Genomic DNA, 22,979 nt, shown 5'->3' on the forward strand with positions numbered 1-22,979 from the left:
AGGCCCCTTCCAACTCTGCTATTCTATGATTCTATGATTCTATGACTAGGAGTGGTCAAGTTGGTGCCTCCAGATGTTTTGAACTACAACTCACAAATCCTTGATGCTGGCTTCTGTTTGTGGGAGTTGCAGTCCAAAACATGTGCAGAGCCCCTGGTTGCCTCCTGCAGCCCCTACAACAATGCAGAGAAAGAAGAAGTCCACAGTCTTCCACGTGGGGTTTGCACCACAGGTTTGTAAAGAGATTTTATTATCCCAGCAGTTTTATCTTCTGCCCCTTTACAAATGATGCCTAACATTTGGGGAATGGCATTTGCAACTGCACACACAGCCAACGTTTTCATTGAACTAGTTACCATGGCCCCAGGACCCCTTCATGGTCAGTCACTGGCAGTTCAGACCCCATTAGTATATATGTGAAGTCAGGACTCCCTCCCCCTCCCTCATCACTTCATACTTACTTACATTGAACTGAATTTGCCATTTTGTTGCCACTCAGTTTGGAGATAACTTCTTGGAGCTCTTTGCAATCTTTTTGTTTTTACCACATGGAATAATTTGGTGTAATCGACAGAATTGCCCCTGCCTCCCTGCTCACTCCTAACTCCAGATCATTAATGAGCAAGCTAAAAAACACACACCACAAACTGATCCCAATACAGATCTTTGGGGCACCCCAGTGTTTTCACCCCTCCACTGGAAGAACTGACCATTCCTACTCTCTAGTTTCTGTTCTTTAACCAATTACCGATCAATAAGAAGACCTCTCTGGTTTTCCCATGACTGAGTTTGCCTCCTTCAGTCTTTAGTGAGGGTCTTTTTCAAAAGCCTTTTGGAAGTCTAAATAATGTCTACTGGATCACCCTTGTCCACATGATATTGACACTCCGAAAGAACTCTAAAAGGTTAGTGAAACAGGGCTTACCTTTGTAGAAGCCATGTTCATTTCCCCCCACAAGCAGGATTTATCTTATATACTTGATAATTTATCTTTAATTACATTTTCCATTTAATTACAATTAATTATGTTTCCCACCAATTTACCCAGAATATAATACAAGCTAACCTGCCTGTAATTTCCTGGATTCCCTTTTAAAAAAATTGGTGTTACTTTGCCCACTTCCCAGTTCTCTAGTACAGAGGCTGATTTTAGAAACAAATTAAATGTTTTACATGTATTATTAAACTATGGGTTGAAGTTATTGTATTCTCCTGGTGTAGAATCTGCCTAGCATTTGTTACAGGATGGGAAAACAAAGGTGGAAAGGCACAAGCCATCAAAGCATTTCCAAATCGAGAGAGAAAACTAAATAAGCAAGATGCTGTATTTACTACTTATCACCTTCAGTAGATCCAGCTTGAAGTGCAGCTCTCCTTGGGTGGAAGAGCACAGGGCCCCAACAATGATGCTCACATACTCCTCAGGGTTGATAACTGACAGCTGCTCCAGGATAGTCAATGTGTCACTTCGGTACAAGTCATCATCTATAAAGATCTTGATATATGGCACCATCCCGTAGTCTCTGAGAACCACTAAAGTAGTAAATAAGCTTAACTAGTTAACTGAGTCCTGCTCATACCCAGACATTAATTGATTTCTGTTTAATTACATAATTTTGAAGATTTAATAGATTAATGCAGATCAATGATCATATGAACAGAAGTCTCTAAGCACCACCTTCTGAGACAGTTTGTCCATTAAGGATCAGAACCACCATAACACCATGCTCCCTAAATCCCAACCCAGATAAACTATCCAGAAGGGTACTGTGGCTGATGGTATGGCAAACCGCTGAAAGATTAGCCTGACCAGCTGACCCAGAAAACCATGGAAACCTCCTCCAAAAATGAGGCTTGTCTGGAACAACTGGGGCCAGGGGACGATTTACCAGAGAAACGGGCATCCCGACAGTCACGGTCAAGCCTCGCTGGCTTGTTCTCAAGGGAATCTCAAATCTCACAAGACTTCTGGCAAGATTCCACGAGACTTCTGCCATCCGGGATTCTCGCAAGATTTAAGACTGCCAGGGAAGGCAAAGCTCGCTGTTTACACACCAAAATCACCCCAGCCCAAAGCAAAGGAAGACATTGTAGGTAGCAGCCAGCAGAGGAAAACGCAGACAGCAGCAGCATTATTGGCGGCAGCAGGTGGCAGTCGCACCAGCACCGCTGGCAGCAATGATAACAACAGGGTGGGGTGATTGGCGGCTAGAAACAGAAGCTAGAAACACAAGCTGCTTCGCTTGTGCCTGCCTGGGCAGTGCGGCCTCTTGTCAAGCCGTCCATGGAGTGTACGTGGCTTCCCCAGCCTGTTCCTTTACCTGGGTCTCCAGCCGCTGCACTCACGGGCACAGCGTTCATTCATTTCATCTGGCTGCCCCCACCCCACCCCCGGCCCCGGGAGTGCTCCTCCTCTGCCCTCTTCTCGGCCTCCAATCACCCTGTGCCCACGTGCACGCGGCTTGGCTGCCCCAGGCGGCTGCTCCCTCCTGCCTCGGCCTGCTCTGTGTTGGGGATGTGGATCATTCCACATGCGTTTAATTTTGCTTTAAAAATAAATAAATAAATAAATGGTCTTCTTATAAACTGTGAGCCTAGAGAGCAAATAAAAAGGGTAAATAAAAGAAGTTAGGAAGAGAAAGGGTCAAAGAGAGAAGATAGGCTGATGAGAAAAAGTAGGACTCTTAAAACCATCTCTCGGGTGTAAAAGTGACTGTTTTAGTTATAAGATCCATGGATGTATATTTTAAAACACACTTCGCTTTCTCTTTTTTCCTTTTACCTAAAGCAGCAGATAAGAAAGGGGCACAGAGAAAGTACAGTGGGGCTGGGGTGGCAGATGATGGCATTTTATTTTATTTTTCTGCTACCTAGCACTGGGGCTGCATCCCCTCCAACCATCAGGCAATACAATTTGGCTTCAACTGACTTTTTTAACGTAGTGCACTACCTATAATTAATCTCCTTCTTTTTAAAATAGGACTGGCATGTTTCTCTGCACTTCTGCTCTATGCGCAGCTTGCTGCTCTTGGGAAAACACACTCCCTACCCTCGCTTCTCCGCTCCTGGTTTCGTTGCTCAGTTACTTCCTGTTTTAAAACAGGAGGTAAACAACGAGCGCGAGGCCCATTCAGTCCAGGGTGACCAATCGTCCGGATTGGCCCGGACATGACAGGAAATCCCGCCCCAAGTGGGATCCAGGGGGAGATTTCAAAATCCCCCCAAATGCCCGGGAAAATCGGGGCCCTGGCCCAGCCCTGCGTCCCCCAGGGACGCTCTCCCCTTCTCCTCTATGGTGGCACAAGCGCACCAGCAGCACAGAGGAGAAGGGTGTCGTTGCTGGGTGAAAGGAGCAGGGAGACACGTAATCTGAGAATGGGCTTCCCAGCCCCCGCCCCCCAGGGACGCTCTCCCGTTCTCCTCTATGGTGGTGCAAGCGCGCCAGCAGCACAGAGGAGAAGGGCGTCGTTGCTGGGTGAAAGGAGCTGGGAGACACGTAATCCGAGAACAGGCTTCCCAGCCCCCACCCCCCCAGGGACGCTCTCCCGTTCTCCTCTATGGTGGCACAAGCGCGCCAGCAGCACACAGGAGAAGGGCGGCATCGCTGGGGGAAAGGAGCTGGGAGACCCGTTCTCTGAGAACGGGCTTCCCAGCCCGCGCCCCCCAGGGACGCCCTCCCGTTCTCTATGGTGGCACAAGCGCGCCAGCAACACACAGGAGAAGGGCAGCGTCGCTGGGGGAAAGGAGCTGGGAGACCCATTCTCCGAGAACGGGCTTCCCAGCCCCCGCCCCCCAGGGACGCTCTCCCGTTCTCCTCTATGGTGGCGCAAGCACGCCAGCAGCACAGAGGAGAAGGGCGGCATCACTGGGGGAAAGGAGCTGGGAGACCCGTTCTCCGAGAACGGGCTTCCCAGCCCCCGCCCCCCCAGGGACGCTCTCCCATTCTCCTCTGTGGTGGCACAAGCGCGCCAGCAGCACACAGGAGAAGGGCGGCGTCGCTGGGGGAAAGGAGCTAGGAGACCCGTTCTCCGAGAACGGGCTTCCCAGCCCCCGCCCCCCCAAGGACGCCCTCCCCTTCTCCTGTGTGCTGGCGCAAGCTGGTTAGGGCGAAGCCGCTCGTGGCGAGTCAGATCCGTTGGCTCCGCGATGATTGGGGTGTCTCCCGCCCCTCCCCATTGCCTCAGTACGGAGCGGCCGCTATTGTCAGCTCAGCCAGCAGCTGGAGGAGGAAGGAGGAGCCGAGCGCGGTAGGGGCGGCCAAGCGGCGCCGGGGAGAGAAGGTTGTCTCTCGTGTGTTGTGCTGGATGGGGAGAAGGAGGCTGGCGAGCGGCTGGAGGCGTGTAGGGCGCGCTGCGGTGGGGTGACTGGCTGGGTGTCGGTGCTGGAGGCAAGTGTCACAATTTTGAAGCTGGAGTCTCCATCTTGTGTGTGTGTGTGTGTCAGCCAGCTGAAGCCCTTGGCCCAATTTCCTTTCCCTTCACAAGGCACGGAGGAACAGCAGTCTGGCGCCACATACGTAAAACACACACACACACACACACACACACCACCACCACCCTCTCTCACGTGAATCCTCACCACCTTTTATGTACTCAGTCGAGGAGGTGAACTAGAAATCCTCGCTCGCTTCGCCCTTAAAATGTGCCCTGAAAGAGTGTGAAAGAAAATGCAGCCACATCTGTCACCCCAAACCTAGTTTTTCCTTAGATATTTTGGCTTTGGCGTTTTTTAAACCACTTTTAAAAAATCCAAGGAGTGTACCTGGTGGTGGTCACTATTTAATCCACATGACAACCCAGGGAGGTAGCTTGGGAACATAGAAAGCTGCCTTATATTGAGTTAGACCATGGGTCCAGCTAGTCCAGTATTGTGGACACTGATTGGCACAGCTCACCAGTGTTTCAGGCAGATGTTTTCCCAACCTTACCAGGAATTGAACTGGAATCTTCTGCATGCAAAGTAGGTGCTCAGCCACTGAGTCTTGCACATTACATAGGTTAGGCTGAGAAAGAGTGTGTAGCCCACCCAGTAAATTGCATGGCTGAGTTGAAATTGGAACCCAGTTCCTATGGCTAGAGTACAGTACCGTATCCCAGCCTTCCCCAACCTGGTGCTCTCCAGATGATGTTGACATTCACTTCCATTATCCTCAGTCAGCATGGAAAATGGTCAGGGATGTTGGGAGTTCAGCAAAAGAAGCCTGCTGTGTCCATTGCATATCATGGGCTATTGACAGTGTATATTGTAGATTACATTGATCCATCTTTTATAGTATTGTTGTCTTCCTCCTTAGTTATGCACTGTCCTTAGGGACGGACAGCTTGACACACATTCTGGAGCTGCTTAGTTTTTGTAACAAACTAAAGAATTTTTATTTTTGACTTAAGGCTCATCTACACCAAGCGGGATATTCCACTATGAAAGCGGTATATAACATGCAGGATGTACACTACTGCTTTATAGTGGTATTGAAGTGCAGTGACAACTGTACCATATATTGCTTTCATAACCGCTTTTATAATGTAATATCCTGCTTGGTATAGATGTGTCATGGGTCCCAACAGTTGTCAGTGCACTTCAGTACCACTATAAAGCAGTAGTGTGGCTCCTGCCTTTTATACACCACTTCCATACCACTTTCATAGTGTTATATCCTGCTTGGTGTAGATGAGCCCTATGTCTTTGAGATTATGGTTATTTTACAGTATGGCTTTCTTTTTATTGTACTAGATTTTTCTGCTTCATTTGTTAATATGAATTTTCTGCTTCATTTGTTAATAATGCTCCTTCTCTTGCTGGTGATGGTGATAATGGATGCTGATTCTAATATTAATAATGCTCCTTCTCTTGCTGGTGATGGTGATAATGGATGCTGATTCTAATATTAATAATGCTCCTCTTGCTGGTGATGGTGATAATGGATGCTGATTCTAATATTAATAATGCTCCTTCTCTTGCTGGTGATGGTGATAATGGATGCTGATTCTAATATTAATAATGCTCCTTCAGTTGCTGGTGATGATGATAATGGATACTGATTCTAATATTAATAATGCTCCTTCTCTTGCTGGTGATGATTGCTGGTTGTGGTTGTTTATTATGTTATAAAAATAAAGAAATGGTTTTATATAAGTGTTAATTCTTTTTTTAGTATTTAGTAAATTATTATAGTAGTTGTGTGCCTTTGGCACTCATTGGTTGCTATCATTTACTTTTTGTGAACCACCCAGACAGCTTCGGCTATTGGGCAGTATAAAAATGTAATAAATAAATAAATGTGACTGAGGCCACACCCCCTTGGGGGCTGGACATGTTGAGTTGGCTCCGCCTTGGGGTGGGCATGTTGGGGTGGCCACGCCTCCTGAGGGCGGCCATTTTGTCCTCCTTTTTGGTTTCCAAAATATGGTCACCCTAATTCAGTCAGGCCTGAGAGCAGCAACTTCCAGGTTTAAAAATGTTTCAGTCTTTTTCTGTTTTTTCTTGCCGTGCAAGGAAGGCCAGAAGGAACAGAAGGCACACAGGAGGCAGACAACATCATGTGAGGGACCTGCGAAAAATCCGTGAGTGCCCAGGCAAAAGCGTGCAATAAAACGCTCATTGGATGGAGCACCTTGTGTGTGTGGGGGGGATTAAAGTAATTGAAGTCCAAATGAACTATCTCTAGCTGCAATCTAAGTCTAGTGGGGTGGGGTGTAGACTGGATTTCATCTCTGGCTCCATCTGTCAGGTAAGCTTTGAGGTGGATTCCTGCATTGAGCAGAGGGTTGGACTCGATGGCCTTATGGGCCTCCTTACAACTCTACTATTCTATGATTCTATGATGAAATAAGTTGTCACTGATTTTCTATACATTCTTTGGGTTCTGGTTTTGATGAATTGATTGGGTGAGCATGTGTAAGGAGGAGGATTGCCTTGGCTGTGTTTCAAAACTATTATTAGTTTTGCCATGGGTGAGTGTATTGGTGGGTATTTTTAGCCTTGACTAAGTATGTATGGGTGTTTAGTTGTTTGGTTTTTGCCTTGGTGTGTGTGTGTGTGTGTGTGTGTGTGTGTGTGGATTTTAATTTTTATTATTACTGTTTTGCCTTGGGTGAGTATGTGGGTTCGTGTTGTATTTTTAATGTGTGTTGTTGTTTTTGCCTTGGGTGTGTGCATTCATTATGTTGATGAATGTTATTTTGCCTTGTGTGGGTGGCTGTGGATTATTATTATTATTATTCTGCTGCTGCCAGTCCAGGTCTGGGCCTGATTCAAAGAGCTGGTATTAACATTCAAAGACCTAAACGGCTTGGGGCCAGTCTTTCTGAAGGAACGCTTCCTCTCATATGTACCTGCCTGGACCCTAAGGTCATCCTCAGGGGGCCTTCTCCCCGAGCCCCTGCCAAAGGAAGTGAGGTAGGTGGCTACCAGGAGCAGGGCCTTCTCTGCTGTGGCACCCCGGCTGTGGAATGAGCTCCCTGAGGAGGTTTGCCTGGCATCTACAATATATTCTTTCAGACGCCAACATTTTAACAGTCTATAAATTTTATTCTCTCAGCATTTTAACAGTCTATAAATTTAAGCTTAGCTTAGCTGTTTTATTTATTTATTTTTATTTATTTATTTATTACATTTTTATACCGCCCAATAGCCGAAGCTATTTTAAATTTGTAATTCTGCACTGCTGCTGATTTTATCCTGGTTGTGCTTTTATATTGTATTTTATATCATGTTTTTATACTGTTTGTTTTATACTTTGAATGGTTTTAATTTTTGTGAACCGCCCAGGAAGCTTCAGCTATTAGGTAGTATAAATCTTTATTGCTTTTGGTGAGCAATAAAGGCTTATATTATTATTATTATTATTATTATTATTATTATTATTATTATTATTATTATTATATTATTCCTTGAGAGTGTGTGTGTATGAATATATTTTTATTTTTGCCTTAGGTAAGTGGATTCCTCACTATCAATAAAAATATGGGTCTAAAACTGCTTTTGTGCTGATGGAGATGATGATGATGATGATGATGATGATGATGATACTACGTGCAAAGGGGTCCACTCTCTCGCAACTTTCAGCTCGGTTCCAGACACTGCTTTTCTATATGGCTCTGAGATTATGATTATTTTACAGTGTGGCTTTTGGATTCTGCCTCCCCCTGCCCCCGGTGAAATTTCCTCTTCATCACAACAGTTAAAGTTGCAGGAGCCTGCCCTCTTTTGTATCTGGTCATGCTGGGGATTGTTCTGTCCCAGCAAGATAATAAGTGAGTCTGTAGCGTGGCTTGTTTTGACTTGTCTGAGTGTGTCTGGATCTCCTAGGCTCTGAAAGCATCTTTCTGGGGAGCACTGGCCAGTTGCTTGATTCAGGAGGCCAGGTTCTGGTGAGTGCATAGCTGTCCTCTGCAATCCTATATTCATTTCTCTGTGAGTAAGCTTTATTGAAATCAATGGGACTTGTTTCTGAGGTTTCTTTGGGCAGTTTTCTTTGGGGCTCTGATTGGGATTTTTGTTCTCTGCACAGTGAGGTGGTATAGATTCCTCCTCCTCCCTCCCAATCCCCTTTCCTTTTGTGTCATGTCTTTTAGATTGTAAGCCTGTGGGCAGGGACTGTCAAGAAATACTTTTGTAAGCCGCCGTGAGAGCCTTTTTTGGCTGAATGGCGGCATAAAAATCCTTAAATAAAATAAATAAATAAATAAATAGATTCAGGAGCTATTTGGATGAAAGGAGGGAAAGATCCTTGTCTAGCATTGTGATAGTTTCACATCGATAAACCAGAAGATGAAACAAGCTAAGAGGTGCTAGTGAGAAGTGACTGCAACAAGCCTTTAGTCCATTTAGTTCCATGGCTAATTTTTGCAAGGTAATAGTATTTTATACTCTTTCTGAATGCTAGGATGCTCATTTGTTGTACTGGATTTTTCTGCACCTGTCAACTACTTCATTTGATCAGTGGTAGCAGTATGCTGAATCTGTGACTATGGATATAAAAAAGGTGATGGGGAAAGACCATTAAATGTTAGAAAAAGTGAGACTATGGTCATCCAGCAAAGGATTTGCAGTCAGAAAAGATATTTGAGGGAAGGAGGGACTGTATCACACAGACTATAGCAAGAGCTTCAAAATACAGCAAACGCTACAAAAGTAGGAGTGAGTGAAGTTAATTTCAGATACATTGAATGTCTCCGTTGTTCTGTATTTCAGTGATTTTAACAGTAAGATGTTATGTAGAACAGATTTGTTTAATTATGTGCTGTGAAATCAGACATGTGACCAAGGCCATGTTCAGGGTATGCCCCCTTGGGGGCTGGACATGTTGGTGGGCTTGCCCCCTTGGGGGCGGCCATGTTGTCCTCTTTTTTGGTTTCCAAAATATGGTCAGCCTATGAAAGGTTTGCATTCCCCACATCTGTCCTCTGGCATAAGTCATCTACTAGGCCGACCAAGATTCTTTCTGCCTCAGAACCAGGCCTGAAACCATATTGGAATGGATCCACATAATGATGTTGTGGTCAACAGAGCTTCCTTGGCTCTTCTTCTTACCTGTGTTCCTAACAGATCCCACAACAAGAGCAGCGACCATCTTCAGCATCATATTGATGAGCTCTTTTTCCATCACCTGATCCTGGCAAGCTGCTTGGGTTCCACCTACAAAACAAGAAACCAGATCACTTTCCTTAAGAATAATGTTGGTTATGTATTTGGCTAAAACCAAATAGAAAAAAACAATCCTAAAAGAAAACAAAAATCGATATACTCTCTTTTGGGGATTAGGAAGTGGCAGGGAGCTATTGAAGCTGAGCAGGGAACCGGCTGGAAGGGCAAATGGCAGTATGTGGTTGAGTGGGTTCTGCTGAGAGCAGAATAACCAGGGCGGGGATGGAGGGGGGATGTTCTTCCCACTGCGGCCTGCTCAAGCCAATACTAAGATCAGCTATTGAGAGTGGGGTGTTTCTGTATGACTGCTGGGAGGAGAAGGGTTCCTCTGAGCAAATCTCCCCGTCATTCCCTTAAAAACGGCAAAGAGTATCAGCTGTCACCAAAAGAGTCTCCTATAGGCGCAAAGTGGTGCACTGTGCACAATACACGGCTGTGAGATGAGTGGCAGTTTTATCACGTCTCCCTCGTTCCCCTGACCATGAACCATTCAGAGGCAGATTCTGAGTATCAGTCTGGAAGTGGTTTGGAAAGGCACATACTTGCATCACAACACTGGGAGTGGGAGCTAAGGGACCAAAAGAAACCATAAACAGGAGAGCTTGGCTGAAGAAGGCGGGGTTGAGAGCAGAAGAAGCTCTCCACCCCGCCTTCTTCCTCCGAGCTCTCCGTCCCAGCCGGCGAGGAGGTCTGTGGGCGGCAGCGGCGGCGGCGGGAAGGACGTCTCTTCGTCGGCTCTTCCAAAGGCCAGGTACACGATCGCTTTCACGCCGCACTGGGGTCGCTTAGAAGCGATCTCGGAACGACGTGTGGATTCCCCCTAGGTCCTTTTCAATTTCCAAGCGGTCAATAAACACTGCCAGTATAATTTTATACTATCCTCTACCACCATGAAAGTCAGAAATATGTGAATTTCTGAATGGCTACCATTTTTATGTATAGAGGACTCGTTAGACGCTGTACCTTTCTTTCTCAGTATCTTGGCTTCTTTGCGTAATTGAGCAAGCAGCATTCCCAAAAGCCCTGAGTCCCTGAAGACATCTGTGAAGAGCAGGTCCCTCTGTGTGATGCTGTGAAGACAGCGCAGAGCAGCCGAAGTGCACAGTGGCTCTGCATTATCCTTTATCAAACACTGAATCTCTTTCAGGATCTCATGGGGGACATACGAGAGGTCCAACACCACTGACTCCACCAGCTGGAAGAACTGGACCTGGACCAAGGGTGGCTTGAGAGGGATGAGACCAACAAATTGAGAGATAGGCTGTAGTGACCATTCTAGGAGAAAGAAGTTCATGGAGTTCCAGGTCCAGATAGATTTTAGGGTGAGTAAAATGTAATGGCAGAGCTCCGGGTTGATGGATTTCCGAAAAAGGGATTCTAGCACCTGGAAAGCCTTCAGATTTCTCACTCTCTTTCCTGTAGAAAGAACAGCAGTGGCAACAATTTCTGTATTATTCTCCCTGAGTGAGTATTTATAGTCACAGTTGCGCTCTTCCTAAACACATAACGAGAGGAATCTAGTGAGTGTGGCTGCTATTTAAACACTACGGGCATGAATGGAGGCTGCACCACAGCAGTGTTTGGTATGTTGCATTCAGTGTTCTTAGGGTGCTACAAACTGGAGGACTCCCAAGTGCTACTACTTAGAAGGGTTTCTGCAGTTATTCCACTTTTCTTTCTTAGTGGATTGCTAAGAAAAAAGACAGAAGAAGTAGTGGGAAAATATGGGAGAGTTGTGAGTGGAAGGTTACATTGTCTGGACCCCTCTAAAATTTTGTGAATGAGGTAGAGTGATGGTGGGTTTAAAAGCTTTGTCTGCAAGCATCAATAGAGTCTCACTGAAATGAAAAGAGGTTTATTTATTCATTCATTTATTTACACAAATATTACCTCTCACCCTTCTGGTGCTTACGTACCACTCAGAGCAACTAGCAACAACTAAAATATAATAAAATTCCACAAACAGAGAGGTGCAGCAGATACAATAGACACTAGGGCTGTGCATGGCCCCCCCGATCTGCAAATTCTGGATCGGGCCCGCTCCACCCCACGTCAATCCGCCTACGGGCCACTCCGCTGTGCTGTGGAGCTCCGGCTCCGAATCGGAGCTCCGCAGCGGCGGTGCCACCGCCAGGTGAGGCCCCCTCCCTCCTTACCTGCGTCCGTCACATTCCAGCGGCCTGGTCTTCGAGCCTCAGCCTCAGGTGAAGCCACCGCCGGACTGCTACAGAGGCAGGTAAGCCCCCCTCCCTCTGCCCCCTTACCTGGCTCTGCCGCCGTCACCGCACAGACTGCGGCAGTGCCAGGTAAGCCCCCACTTACCTTTTTTTCAGAGCTCCGGATCGAGGTGAAGGATCCACTTGCTCTCGATCCTCTTTACCTCGATTTGCAGCCCCCCTGACCCGCTTGGTCTCCGCCTTTGTTGGAGGCGAATCAGGCCGCCTCACTATTGCTTCTACGCTCCAATGTGAAGCGGAGCACAGCCCTAATAGACATATTAGATGGAGGTGTTCAAAATTTGGCCACTTCAGTTGGTCAAAATGTTCAGAATTAAAAATATTATTTGAAGGAAAGCACTCTTGATATCTGTGACTATTGCTTTCAGTTCAGCTGAAATGACGTAGTTAGGGCCACTGAAAATCAATTGGAACTCAAGTGAATTAGATATAAATGGTTCCATTGCTTTCAACGATTAATTTCAGCTGAGTGGATGATTTATTTTATTGTATTGTATACCACTGCTGACGCTGAAACAGGGAATGACGTTCCCTGTTTGCCCTTTCCCTCAAGCTGCCATTAACACTACTGGAGAGGGAAAAATACAGTGACTTATATTGGTGCCTGTGAGGAGTGGGAGCTGGGGTGGGAGCGGGATTATAATTGAGAAAATACCCCAAGAGGAATTCTTAAATACCCCCATCCCCAACACTGCTGTGCCTACCTAATACCACCCTCACCCAATCCCCTGTGGCTGCTTTTAAGCTTTAATAAATTGGAGTAATCCAATCACAGATCTCCCATATCACATGTTTTGTCCCCAAGCCTTAGAAACGGTTACTTAGATTAGGATTATCTTGATCTTCATCTGAGAGAAGCAGTTTGTAGTTGGGGTCTAAGCAAATACAGGGGACAGGAGAACAACTAATTCCATAGCGTTTTTTCTTACTCCTTCCTCAGTAGCTATTTAAAATCATAGAATTAGAAGGGACCTTGGCAATCAATAATTCTAGATTATCTCTGAAGAGCTGAGATGGGATACAATTGTGACCAAGTTCCTTGTCATTCGCCAGAAAACCAGCTAGATCTTATACCTCTATACCCAGTATAAGGGCCAGAAAGATCTAGCATCTTTTTACATTGAATAAACCTAGTCTTCTTCACTGACTTAAGCCATTCTTTTGAAAGCTGAATAGAATGTATTTTTCCAACATATGAATGGAAAAAATTAGAAATCAAGGGATTGTTATTTTCATGGCTAAAGGTATTAATTTCTTAAAGAGTGACAATACCATGATTTCTGACTGCAAATTCAAGTTTATTCCATAATTCTTGTTGGTAACGAACAATATATATATTTTTACACTCAAACAGTTCTATATTCTTTTCTCCTTTGTATAAATCTGTTTAACTTGCTTGATAGAAGCAAACATTCTAACTAATTGAGGGGGCAACCCTATGTGGGTCATGTTGGGAGGTGTAAGATTTTTTCTGGCTAAACATGCATAGGATTGCACCCTAAGACTGCAATCCTATATCCATGTGCCTGGGAATAAGTCACCATAAGAACTGTTAGCTGCTAATTTCACTAAAACCAAAAACAGGAGGCAGCTCTATAGCTCTCTAATGAAACCATTGACTTAACATGGTGGGCAGAGCAATCCTATGTTACCCGAGAGAGCGTTCCTCCAGCAGGTATCAAGGTAATCATTACTATTTCATGCTTCTCTGACCTATCTTCACTTGCTTTCCAAAAGCATCATTCACATCTTCTCCTTGTTTGGGTGGTTGGCAGTAAACTCCGACGACAGTATTGTTTTTATTTCTTCCTCCATTTATTTTAATGGGTGGCTTACAGAACCGGTTAAATCCTTCAATTGTTATGTTCCGCTCATGGGAGTCATCCTGCTAGGTTTCAAATATACCATCTTGAATCAAGAATTCAAGCTCGTCTTGTTTATTTCCCATACTCTGGGCATTAGTATAAAGATATAGAAAGTACAGCTGTGCACCCCCTACCCGGACCACTTCGGAACCCAATCCGGACCTTACGGATCAGGCCTGAACCTGTTCAGGTCGATCCGAACCTCCCCCAATCTTCTCCAGAACTGGATCCGGAGGTCCGGATCTATATTCGGCCCCTGTTTTGCCCCCTTTCCCACTTACTTGCCTCTGTGGCGGATGGCAGAGGCAGTTAAGTGGGGAAGGGGGGACAAAATGGGGGCCGAATAAGCCCCCCTCCTCCTTACCTAGCTCCCCCATCTGCCACTGCTGAGGTCCGTGCGGCGACGGTGGCGGAGCCAGGTAAGGGGGAGGGGAGCTTACTTGAGTCCAGCTGCCGCCCAGTCCAAGATGGATCCAGGTTATTTATTTATTTATTTATTTATTGCACTTATATACCGCTCCCATAGCCAGGGCTCTCTGGGCGGTTTACAGAAATTCTAAAATTAAGATTAAAACGAGTATACAAAATTTAAAATTTCTAAAACATAGAACATACACACATAAAGCATTAAAAACCATTTAAAAAACTAAAACATGTGGGTAATTAAGATGTAAGCCCCCTCCCCCCCACTTACTTGGCTCTATCATGGTCTGGGCGGAGGCTTCAACTCCGGCCTGAAGTCTGGGCTGCAGTTGAAGCCGCCACCCAGACTGCGATGGCTAGGTAAGCCCCTATCCCCCATTACCTGGCTCCACTGCCGTTGCCGCACGGACCACCGCAGCAGTGGTGGACGGGGAAGCCAAGTAAGCTCCCCTCCCCACTTACCTGGCTCCAAAGCTTTGGAACCATCCAAATCGCTTTGGACTGTTCCAAACCGCTTCGAGCTGATCCAGACCTCCCCCGATCCACTCCGGAACTGGGCTTCGGAGGTCCGGATCAGCCCACTCTGCTTTGGATCCGGGGATCCGTAATGGAGTGGAGCACACCCCTAATAGAAAGCCATGAGCATTAAGCTTTATACCTGATGAAGAGTTCTGCAAAACTCAAAATTGTGCAGTTATTTTGTGCCATTTGAGTTGGCCTAATAGAGCTATTGCAATGATATTGATTTTGAAAATTTTCTTTTGGCTGTGACCTTCATTTCATTTGCATAGAGACTGCCTTATAAAATGCAGAAGAGCATCGCTGGCAAATGATGGCATATATTTCACAAGCACTCTTTGCAGCCTTGGAAAAGTCACTTATTAATTTCCCAGGCTGTGTTTAAATTCACAATTGTACTTCTCCTTAAAATATACATTAACACACCTTCATGCTGTGCATCCACTCCATTGACAGCTACAGATACTTACTAGAAGAATGGGATTGTTCAGCATTAAAATGTGGCAGCTGAGGATTTGCAATATTGCCTGAAACCTTCAGTTCTGTTTCCCCACAAACGGTCAGTTGTGTCAGAAAGTCCAATGTTTCCTTGAGACTGGCATCTTCTTTGCTCCTCAGTAGCCCATCATACCTGGAAACATAGGTGGGAGATCACAGAAGGAAAAAGCAGCTTGGCACACCATTGACCTCATTGCCTCTACTCCAGCATAGAACTCGAAGGCACATAAGACACTGCTTTACATTGAGTCAGACTATTGGTTCATCTAGCCCACTATTGTCAACACTGACTGGCAGCAGCTCTCCAGGGTTTCAGCCACTATTTTTCCCCAGCCCTACCTGGAGAAGCCAGCGATTGAAGCAGAGACCTTCTATCAAAAGTCTGAGCACTACCAGGAATTTGGGGGAGGCATTGTGCCATGGGCTGTCGCATTGCATAGAGAGAAAGATAGACTAAATTTCTTGAGTTTGTGTAGAAATTCACAGGTCTAACTTTAAGGCAGTCAAGAGGGCTTTAAACTGAATCTTACGGGGGCGGGAGATGAGTCAACAATGGATGAAGGCCCATGGACCACAATACAGAGAACAACTCCAATAGTGCCCAAAAATAGTGTCCACAACAATGTAGGAACAAAGCACACAGTCTTCGATGTCTATATACTAATGCCCAGAGTATGGGAAACAAACAGAACGAACTTGAACTCTTATTACATGAAGGCAAATACGACTTGATAGGTATAACTGAAACTTGATGGGATGACTCCCATGACTGGAATATAGCAATTGAAGGATATAACTTGTTCAAAAAGAACAGAAGAAATAGAAAGCGAGGCGGAATTGCACTATATGTTAAAAATGCCTATCCCTGCACAGAAATACAGGCGGATTATTATTATTATTATTATTATTATTATTATTATTATTATTATTATTATTATTATTTATATAGCACCATCAATGTACATGGTGCTGTACAGATTACACAGTAAATAGCAAGACCCTGCCGCATAGGCTTACAATCTAATAAAGTTGTAGTAAACAATAGGGAGGGAAAGAGAATGCAAACAGGCACAGGGAAGTGTAAACAGGCACCGGGTAGGGTGAGGCTAACAGTATAGAGTCAGAACAAACTCAACATTTAAAAGCTATAGGGAAAAGAAAAGTTTTTAGCTGAGTTTTAAAAGCTGTGATTGAGTTGGTAGTTCTCAAGTGTTCTGGATCAGACTGGGAGCCCCATCGAGAGCATCTGGATTAAAATAAATGGGGCAAGGAATAAAAAGAATGTGATAATCGGAGTCTACTACCGACCACCCAATCAAGGAGAAGACGAGGATGAAATTTTTGAGAAACAAATTGCCAGTGTTTCAAGTAAGTCTGATGTAGTAGTGATGGGGGACTTCAATTACCCCAATAGCTGTTTGGTGACACATACTGCCAAAAGTGGCCCTTCCAAGACATTCCTGACATGTGTGGATGATAACTTTCTTCTACAGAAAGTGGAGGAAGGAACTAGAGGATCAGCAATCCTTGACTTGATATTGACCAATGGGGATGACTTAGTGGATAAAGTGGCAGTTACAGGAACTCTGGGGGAAAGTGACCACGTCATACTTGAATTCTTGATTATAAAGGAAGCAATAGCTGAGTGTAGCCATACACATACTCTGGATTTTAGGAAAGCTGATTTTAATAAACTCAGAACTATGATAAGTAAGGTCCCATGGCAAGTGACCCTAATGAGAAAAGGAGAGCAAGATGGGTGGGAGTATTTAAAAAAGGGAATTTTAAAGGCAGAATAACAAACAATTCCAACAAGGAGAAAAGATAGAAGACAACAGAAGAAACCAATGTGGCTCCTCCACGACTGGAGGAGGCCTAACGTTGTCCCTATCTTCAAAAAGGGCACAAAGGAGGAACCTGGGAACTACAGACCAGTCAGTCGGACATCCATCCCTGGGAAATTTTTGGAGCAGATTATAAAGAACTCAGTCTGTAAACTCCTTGAAAACAATGCAGTGATTACTAGAAGCCAGCATGGATTTGTCAAGAACAAATCCTGTCAGACTAATCTGATCTCATTTTTTGATCATGCAACCTCCCTTGTGGACTGTGGGAATGCTGTGGGCATAATATATCTTGACTTCAGCAAAGCTTTTGACAAAGTGCCCCACGATATTCTGATTAGCAAACTAGCTAAACGTGGGCTAGATGGAACAACTGTTAGGTGGATTCACAGTTGGCTACAGAATCGGACTCAAAGAGTGCTTATCAACGGTACTTTCTCAAACTGGGGAGAAGCAATGAGTGGGGTGCCGCAGGGCTAAGCTCTGGGCTCAGTACTCTTCAACATTTGTATTAATGATTTGGACAAGGAGATGCAGGGAACGCTGATCAAATTTGCAGATGACACAAAATTGGGTGGGATAGCTAATACCCTGGAAGACAGAAACAAACTTCAAAGTGATCTTGATAGGCTGGAATGCTGGGCTGAAAACAATAGCATGAAATTTAATAGGGATAAATGCCAAGTTCTACATCTAGGAAATAGAAACCAATTGCTTCGGTTATTGGGCGATATAAAAATGCAATAAATAAATAAATAAATAATAAAATGCACAGTTACAAGACGGGGGATACTTGGCTCAGCAATACTACAAACAAGAAGGATCTTGGAATTGTTGTAGATCACAAGTTGAATATGAGCCAACAGTGTGATGTGGCTGCAAAAAAAGCAAATGCTATTTTGGGCTGTATTAATAGAAGTATATCTTCCAAATCATGTGAGGTACTGGGTCCTCTCTATTTGGCCCGGGTTAGGCCTCATCTTGAGTATTGCATCCAGTTCTGGGCACCACACTTCAAGAAGGATGTAGACAAGCTGGAGTGTGTTCAGAGAAGGGCAACCAGGATGATCAGGGGTCTGGAAACAAAGCCCTATGAAGAGAGACTGAAACAACTAGGCATGTTCAGCCTGGAGAAAAGAAGATTGAGGGGAGACATGATAGCACTCTTCAAATACTTGAAAGGTTGACATACAGATGAGGGCCAGGATCTCTTCTCAATCCTCCCAGAGTGCAGAACACGGAATAACGGGCTGAAGTTACAGGAAGCCAGATTCCGGCTGGAAATCAGGAAAAACTTCTTGACTGCTAGAGCAGTACGACAATGGAACCAGTTACCTAGGGAGGTTGTGGGCTCTCCCACACTAGAGGCCTTCAAGAGGCAGCTGGACAACCATCTGTCAGGGATGCTTTAGGGTGGATTCCGGCATTGAGCGGGGGGTTGGACTCGATGGCCTTGTAGGCTCCTTCCAACTCTACTATTCTATGATTCTATGACAAAGGAAACGTTAATGATAGCAACTGCTTCTGAGGGATACAGTGGCTCTGAATGAAAGGCACACTTGAAAGGAAAGTGTTTTGGCTAGATAGTGACATCTCATCCCATTAAAATTAACATGGTTGGTGCCCAATTAGACACCAGAATTTTGGCTGAAGAATAGGGAAACACTATCATCTAGTTCTGAGAAACAGCAGATGAGATGGGAAGCCTGTTCCTAGAGTGTAGCACAACAGACCACAGGTGAGGGGGGTCATATGAGAGAATGCTCCTCCATGCACAAAAGATCTCTACACATGGAACATGAAGAGTGAAGTGTCATCAGTTTGCCAAAGGTACTCAGCTTTATTCTCCTTTAAATCAGAACAGGTGTAGCAGTGGAGTTTCTACAGCTGAAACTCTCCCCACGGCCTGAGTTCGATCCCAGCGGAAGCTGGTTTTAGGCAGCTGGCTCGGGTCGACTCAGCCTTCCTTTCCTTTCCTTAGAATCAGTAATGGACTGGGTGAGGGTTTTCTTGAAGCTTAATCCAGTCAAGTTGAGGGTGCTGTTGGTAGATTGTCCAAAGTTTCAGAATGGTGGAATTCAACCTGTCCTGGATGGAGCTGCACAAGACCAAGTTCATGACTTGAGGTGTCGTTAGCCCAAGTATACAATGGATGCTCTATAAGTGCCTGCGAGATGAGGCATTTCCCACCATATCAGACTGGTGTGCTAGCTGCAGCCTCTCCTGGACAGAGATAGATTTTCCATGTGATTTATGCTCTAGTAGCATCCAGGATAGATTACTATAGTGTGTTATATGTGGTACTGCCTTTGAAGACTGTTCAGAAACTCTTACTCGTTCAGAATATGGCACTAAATTATTGTCAGGGACTGACAGTTTGATCACATGTTGCTAATTTTAACTTTTAAAGAACAACAGAGTGGGATCTGCGTATATAATGACCTTCTCCCATATGAATCTGCCCTCTATGGAAATAAAAAGAATAACTAAAACGTAAATAGATAAAACCAGAAGTTACATATGGAAGGACACACTCTTAACAATATACAAAACCCAGATTATTGAGGACTAATTCATTCAGTACTGGAGAGAAGACTGTCAGACTTGGTAAAGTTGCACTGTCCAAAATTTAGAAGAGAATGCCATGCTAAAAAACTGGACAGTCTGTATGTCAGATACAAGCTCAGGACCAGGGATTGTACTGCTAAGCATCTTGGCAAAAATGAAGTGCTGCACAGTGTGCTTTAAGACAGACCCAATAATTAAACTGGAAACTCATCATAGGAAATGAAGTGCATTAATAAAAAGAATGCCTAATGGCAAAATTTCAAAGAACTAGGCAATAAGGCAGAAATGTCTCCTTGGCAGCCAACAATTGTTAATAGACTTGCCTGAGAAACGTTTTCATCAGGAGTTGATAGCCCCCATTTTTTTCAAACTCCAAAAGCAAAACTGGAGACATTAGGTATGAATCTTTCACAAAACACAGGATGATGTTGACTGGTTCACATACATCACAGGGGGGCAAGGAGTCAGCAAGCTTTGACAAATTCTGGATGGAAATTTTAATACAATCTGTAGCTGGAAATAAAAACAAAATATAGGAATTAACTACTGTACACAGAGCTCAAAGCTTCATCCTTCAGTCACAACAGATGTGTCTACAGTAGCACCCTATCTCACAGACATTTATTTTTGCTCCTCTTAGTACCAGTAGGTTTTCCTATACTGCTCTCAACAATTTCAGTCCCTACACACAAAACCATGACACACGTTCGCTAAAACCCTGATAGAAACATTTTTAGAACATAAACATAGGAACAGATTAGGTTTAGATCAAAAGTCTATCAATTTCCATCCTGTTTGTATCTGCAGCTGGGAGTGGAGGAGGGCAAGGATGAGAAGACATACCAAGACTAGGTAAATCAGGCCACAACTTTATTAAAATTATAGTTTCTGGATAAATATTGGCATGTGACTGGGCCAGGGGATCAAATACCATGGTACCTCGTTTCCTGCCAGTGGAAATTCCCAGCCCAAGCACTGGAAGATGTATGTAGAGAAAGATCAACTTGGGGCAGCAACTGGCTTAGGCCATTTGTGCCAGCCACTAAGAGTTACCATGGGAGTGTTGTAGGTAAAACGGTGGTCTGGAAGGGCGCCTCAGAAAGGGTGAGCAAGGGTGTTGGGTGTCTCCCCTCATCTGCCCGTGGGCAGTGGTCCTGCCCAATGCCTCAGTGTCAGACAAGCTAGGTGTGACTGAGGTAATAACAGAAGAATATAAAGGCAAAAATAAATCAGTTTGTTATGAGGAAGACAAAAGGCCTGGAACCAAATTCTCAGCTCTGTCAACCAGTGATTAGTGAACAGTAACTGCAGCAGTGAGGGAAATCACTGACCTGAGGCTGTTTGAGGACCTGATTATATAGTAGTGGAACAGAGGGACCAAGTTCTCTCTCTGGTCTGCCACCAAACAAAGGACAAGGAGCTTGTCCTTATCCTTACTGCTCCTGGGCACATTGTTGAGCCTCCGGCTGAAGTGGGGACAGAGTTTCTCATAGTAGCCAATCAGATACTTCTGAGAAGCCCATAAGCAGAGCATGAAAAGAATAGCCCTCTCCCACTGCTGTTCCCAGCAGCAAGTCCTATTCATTGGCAAACTGTCTTTGAACAGGCACCATCTAGAAACAAAGAATGTATGCTTTTTTCTTCAAATTATTGTTTAGTCATAAACAGATTTATGCAAGCAAATTTGATTAATTGACTAAAACTAAAATTAATTGAGAGCCAGTGTGGTATAGTGGCTAAAGTGTTGGACTGGGAGTCTGGAGATCTGGGTTCTAATCCCTACTTTGCCATGGAACCCCACTGGGTGACTTTGGGCCAGTCACAGACTCTCAGCCCAACCTACCTCACAGGGTTGTTGTTGTGAGGATAAAAATGGAGCAGAGGAGGATTATATACACTGCCTTGAATTCCTTGGAGGAAAAAGGTGTGATATAAATGCATTAAATAAATAAATAAACTAATTTGATTAATAATTTCGATTCACCACATGGTTGGTGGTGTCTTCTGACGATTAGAGAATAAATTAAAATGCCAAAGGTCCCAAAGACCTTTTCAGATATTCAGCTTCCAACTCCCCAGGCTCTAGTCAGGTTTGCAGTACATTCTCAGGACAATGAACTCCTCCACGTCTGGGGCAAGATTCTCTGAACACAAACATCACTAATGCAGATTTCTTACTCAGAAAGGACTAGAATGGAGGTGGAAATCCATAATACGTGTCATGATCACAATTCTTCATCTCATGGGTGCAGAAGAAAATAATGCCTGTTACCTTGCAGGTATGAAATGGTGTTTTTGGACTGAGCCTTCGAAATTGCTCGGAGCACTTGGCTTGTGGGGCACTTCCAGAAAGGGCAGCTTTGATTCCAAAAGGAAGCTGCTGCGATGATCAGAGACTGAAGATCTGTAGCCACAAGGAGCTCCTCCACACCTTGTTCTTCTGCATAAATGTTGAGCATTGTCTAAAAGAAAAAAACAGCTGTTGGAATCAGATATAGCTGACAAAGCATACCCTCCTCTGTACTCTAAAATATCACCTCCAGTGTTGAGAATTTTTCCCAGGCCTAATATACTTAGATGCTCCCTTGAAGTCTGAATAACCCCTACCTGTACAAACATTTCCTGTGTCTCCCTTTTGCCTTGATTCTTCCCACCATTGTCACCAGCTTCATCCAGGGGAAAGACAAAGAAGAGATACAGACACTGTAACAGTATGCCTGGAAGCCCAGATTTTATGATACTCCAACGGACTCCTTGTTCCTGAATATGGGAAAGCAAAGAAAACCTTATTTCAAACATCCTATCCAGCCAGCCATTTTTAGTTATAGAAAAGAAGTCCTATGTGGAAAGGATATTGTTTATCCTGGGGAAGAGAAGATGGCAGGGACAGGAGTGCATGGTAGCACTCTTCAAATACCTAAGGGGCTGCCACAGAGAAGAGGGCATGGACTTGTCTGCTCCCGCCTCCAAGGGCATGATTAGGAGCATCATCAGATGAGCATTTTATCGCACACTCACTACTGCCCACTTATGGATGTCCGCGCATCCTTTAGACAACGACGTCCGCCTCCCATGCACCTCCCGCTCATTCCACTCATTTTTCCATTACAAAACGGACCCCTTTTAATCCATCTTTTTTTAAAAAAAAACCCAGAAGGTTTTGCTATTTCCTGCTGTGTGCAGGAAAAGCAGTGTGATATAAACAGACCCTGAATGGGCCTCGTGTTCGTTGCTGCTTCCTCTTTCTCTCCCCGTGTAAAGAGGAGAGCAGCAGGAGGCCGTAGTGACGGTAGGGAAACACAAAAATCCACCCATCCGATAACACTCTAGATCTAATAGATTACGAAGGGGGGGATAGAATTTGGTTGAAAATTAAGAGG

General features: G+C 44.7%; 1 protein-coding gene across 1 annotated transcript in view; it reads right to left on the reverse strand.

Moving 5' to 3' along the window:
• The window catches only part of WDFY4 (WDFY family member 4), a 213,579-nt gene extending 191,181 nt beyond the window's left edge, over nt 1-22,398 (reverse strand). The window contains exons 1-7 of the mRNA XM_063127391.1: nt 22,207-22,398; nt 21,872-22,061; nt 19,923-20,112; nt 15,160-15,320; nt 10,609-11,061; nt 9,532-9,636; nt 1,343-1,533 (exon numbers count right to left, since the gene is read on the reverse strand). Of these exons, the coding sequence (XP_062983461.1) occupies nt 1,343-1,533; nt 9,532-9,636; nt 10,609-11,061; nt 15,160-15,320; nt 19,923-20,112; nt 21,872-22,061; nt 22,207-22,398 (1,482 nt within the window). The remainder of the gene's footprint in view (nt 1-1,342; nt 1,534-9,531; nt 9,637-10,608; nt 11,062-15,159; nt 15,321-19,922; nt 20,113-21,871; nt 22,062-22,206) is intronic.
• Nucleotides 22,399-22,979: the final 581 nt, after the last annotated feature.

Source organism: Elgaria multicarinata, chromosome 5 (assembly GCF_023053635.1).
Source record: "Elgaria multicarinata webbii isolate HBS135686 ecotype San Diego chromosome 5, rElgMul1.1.pri, whole genome shotgun sequence".
Classification (NCBI taxonomy): domain Eukaryota; kingdom Metazoa; phylum Chordata; class Lepidosauria; order Squamata; family Anguidae; genus Elgaria; species Elgaria multicarinata.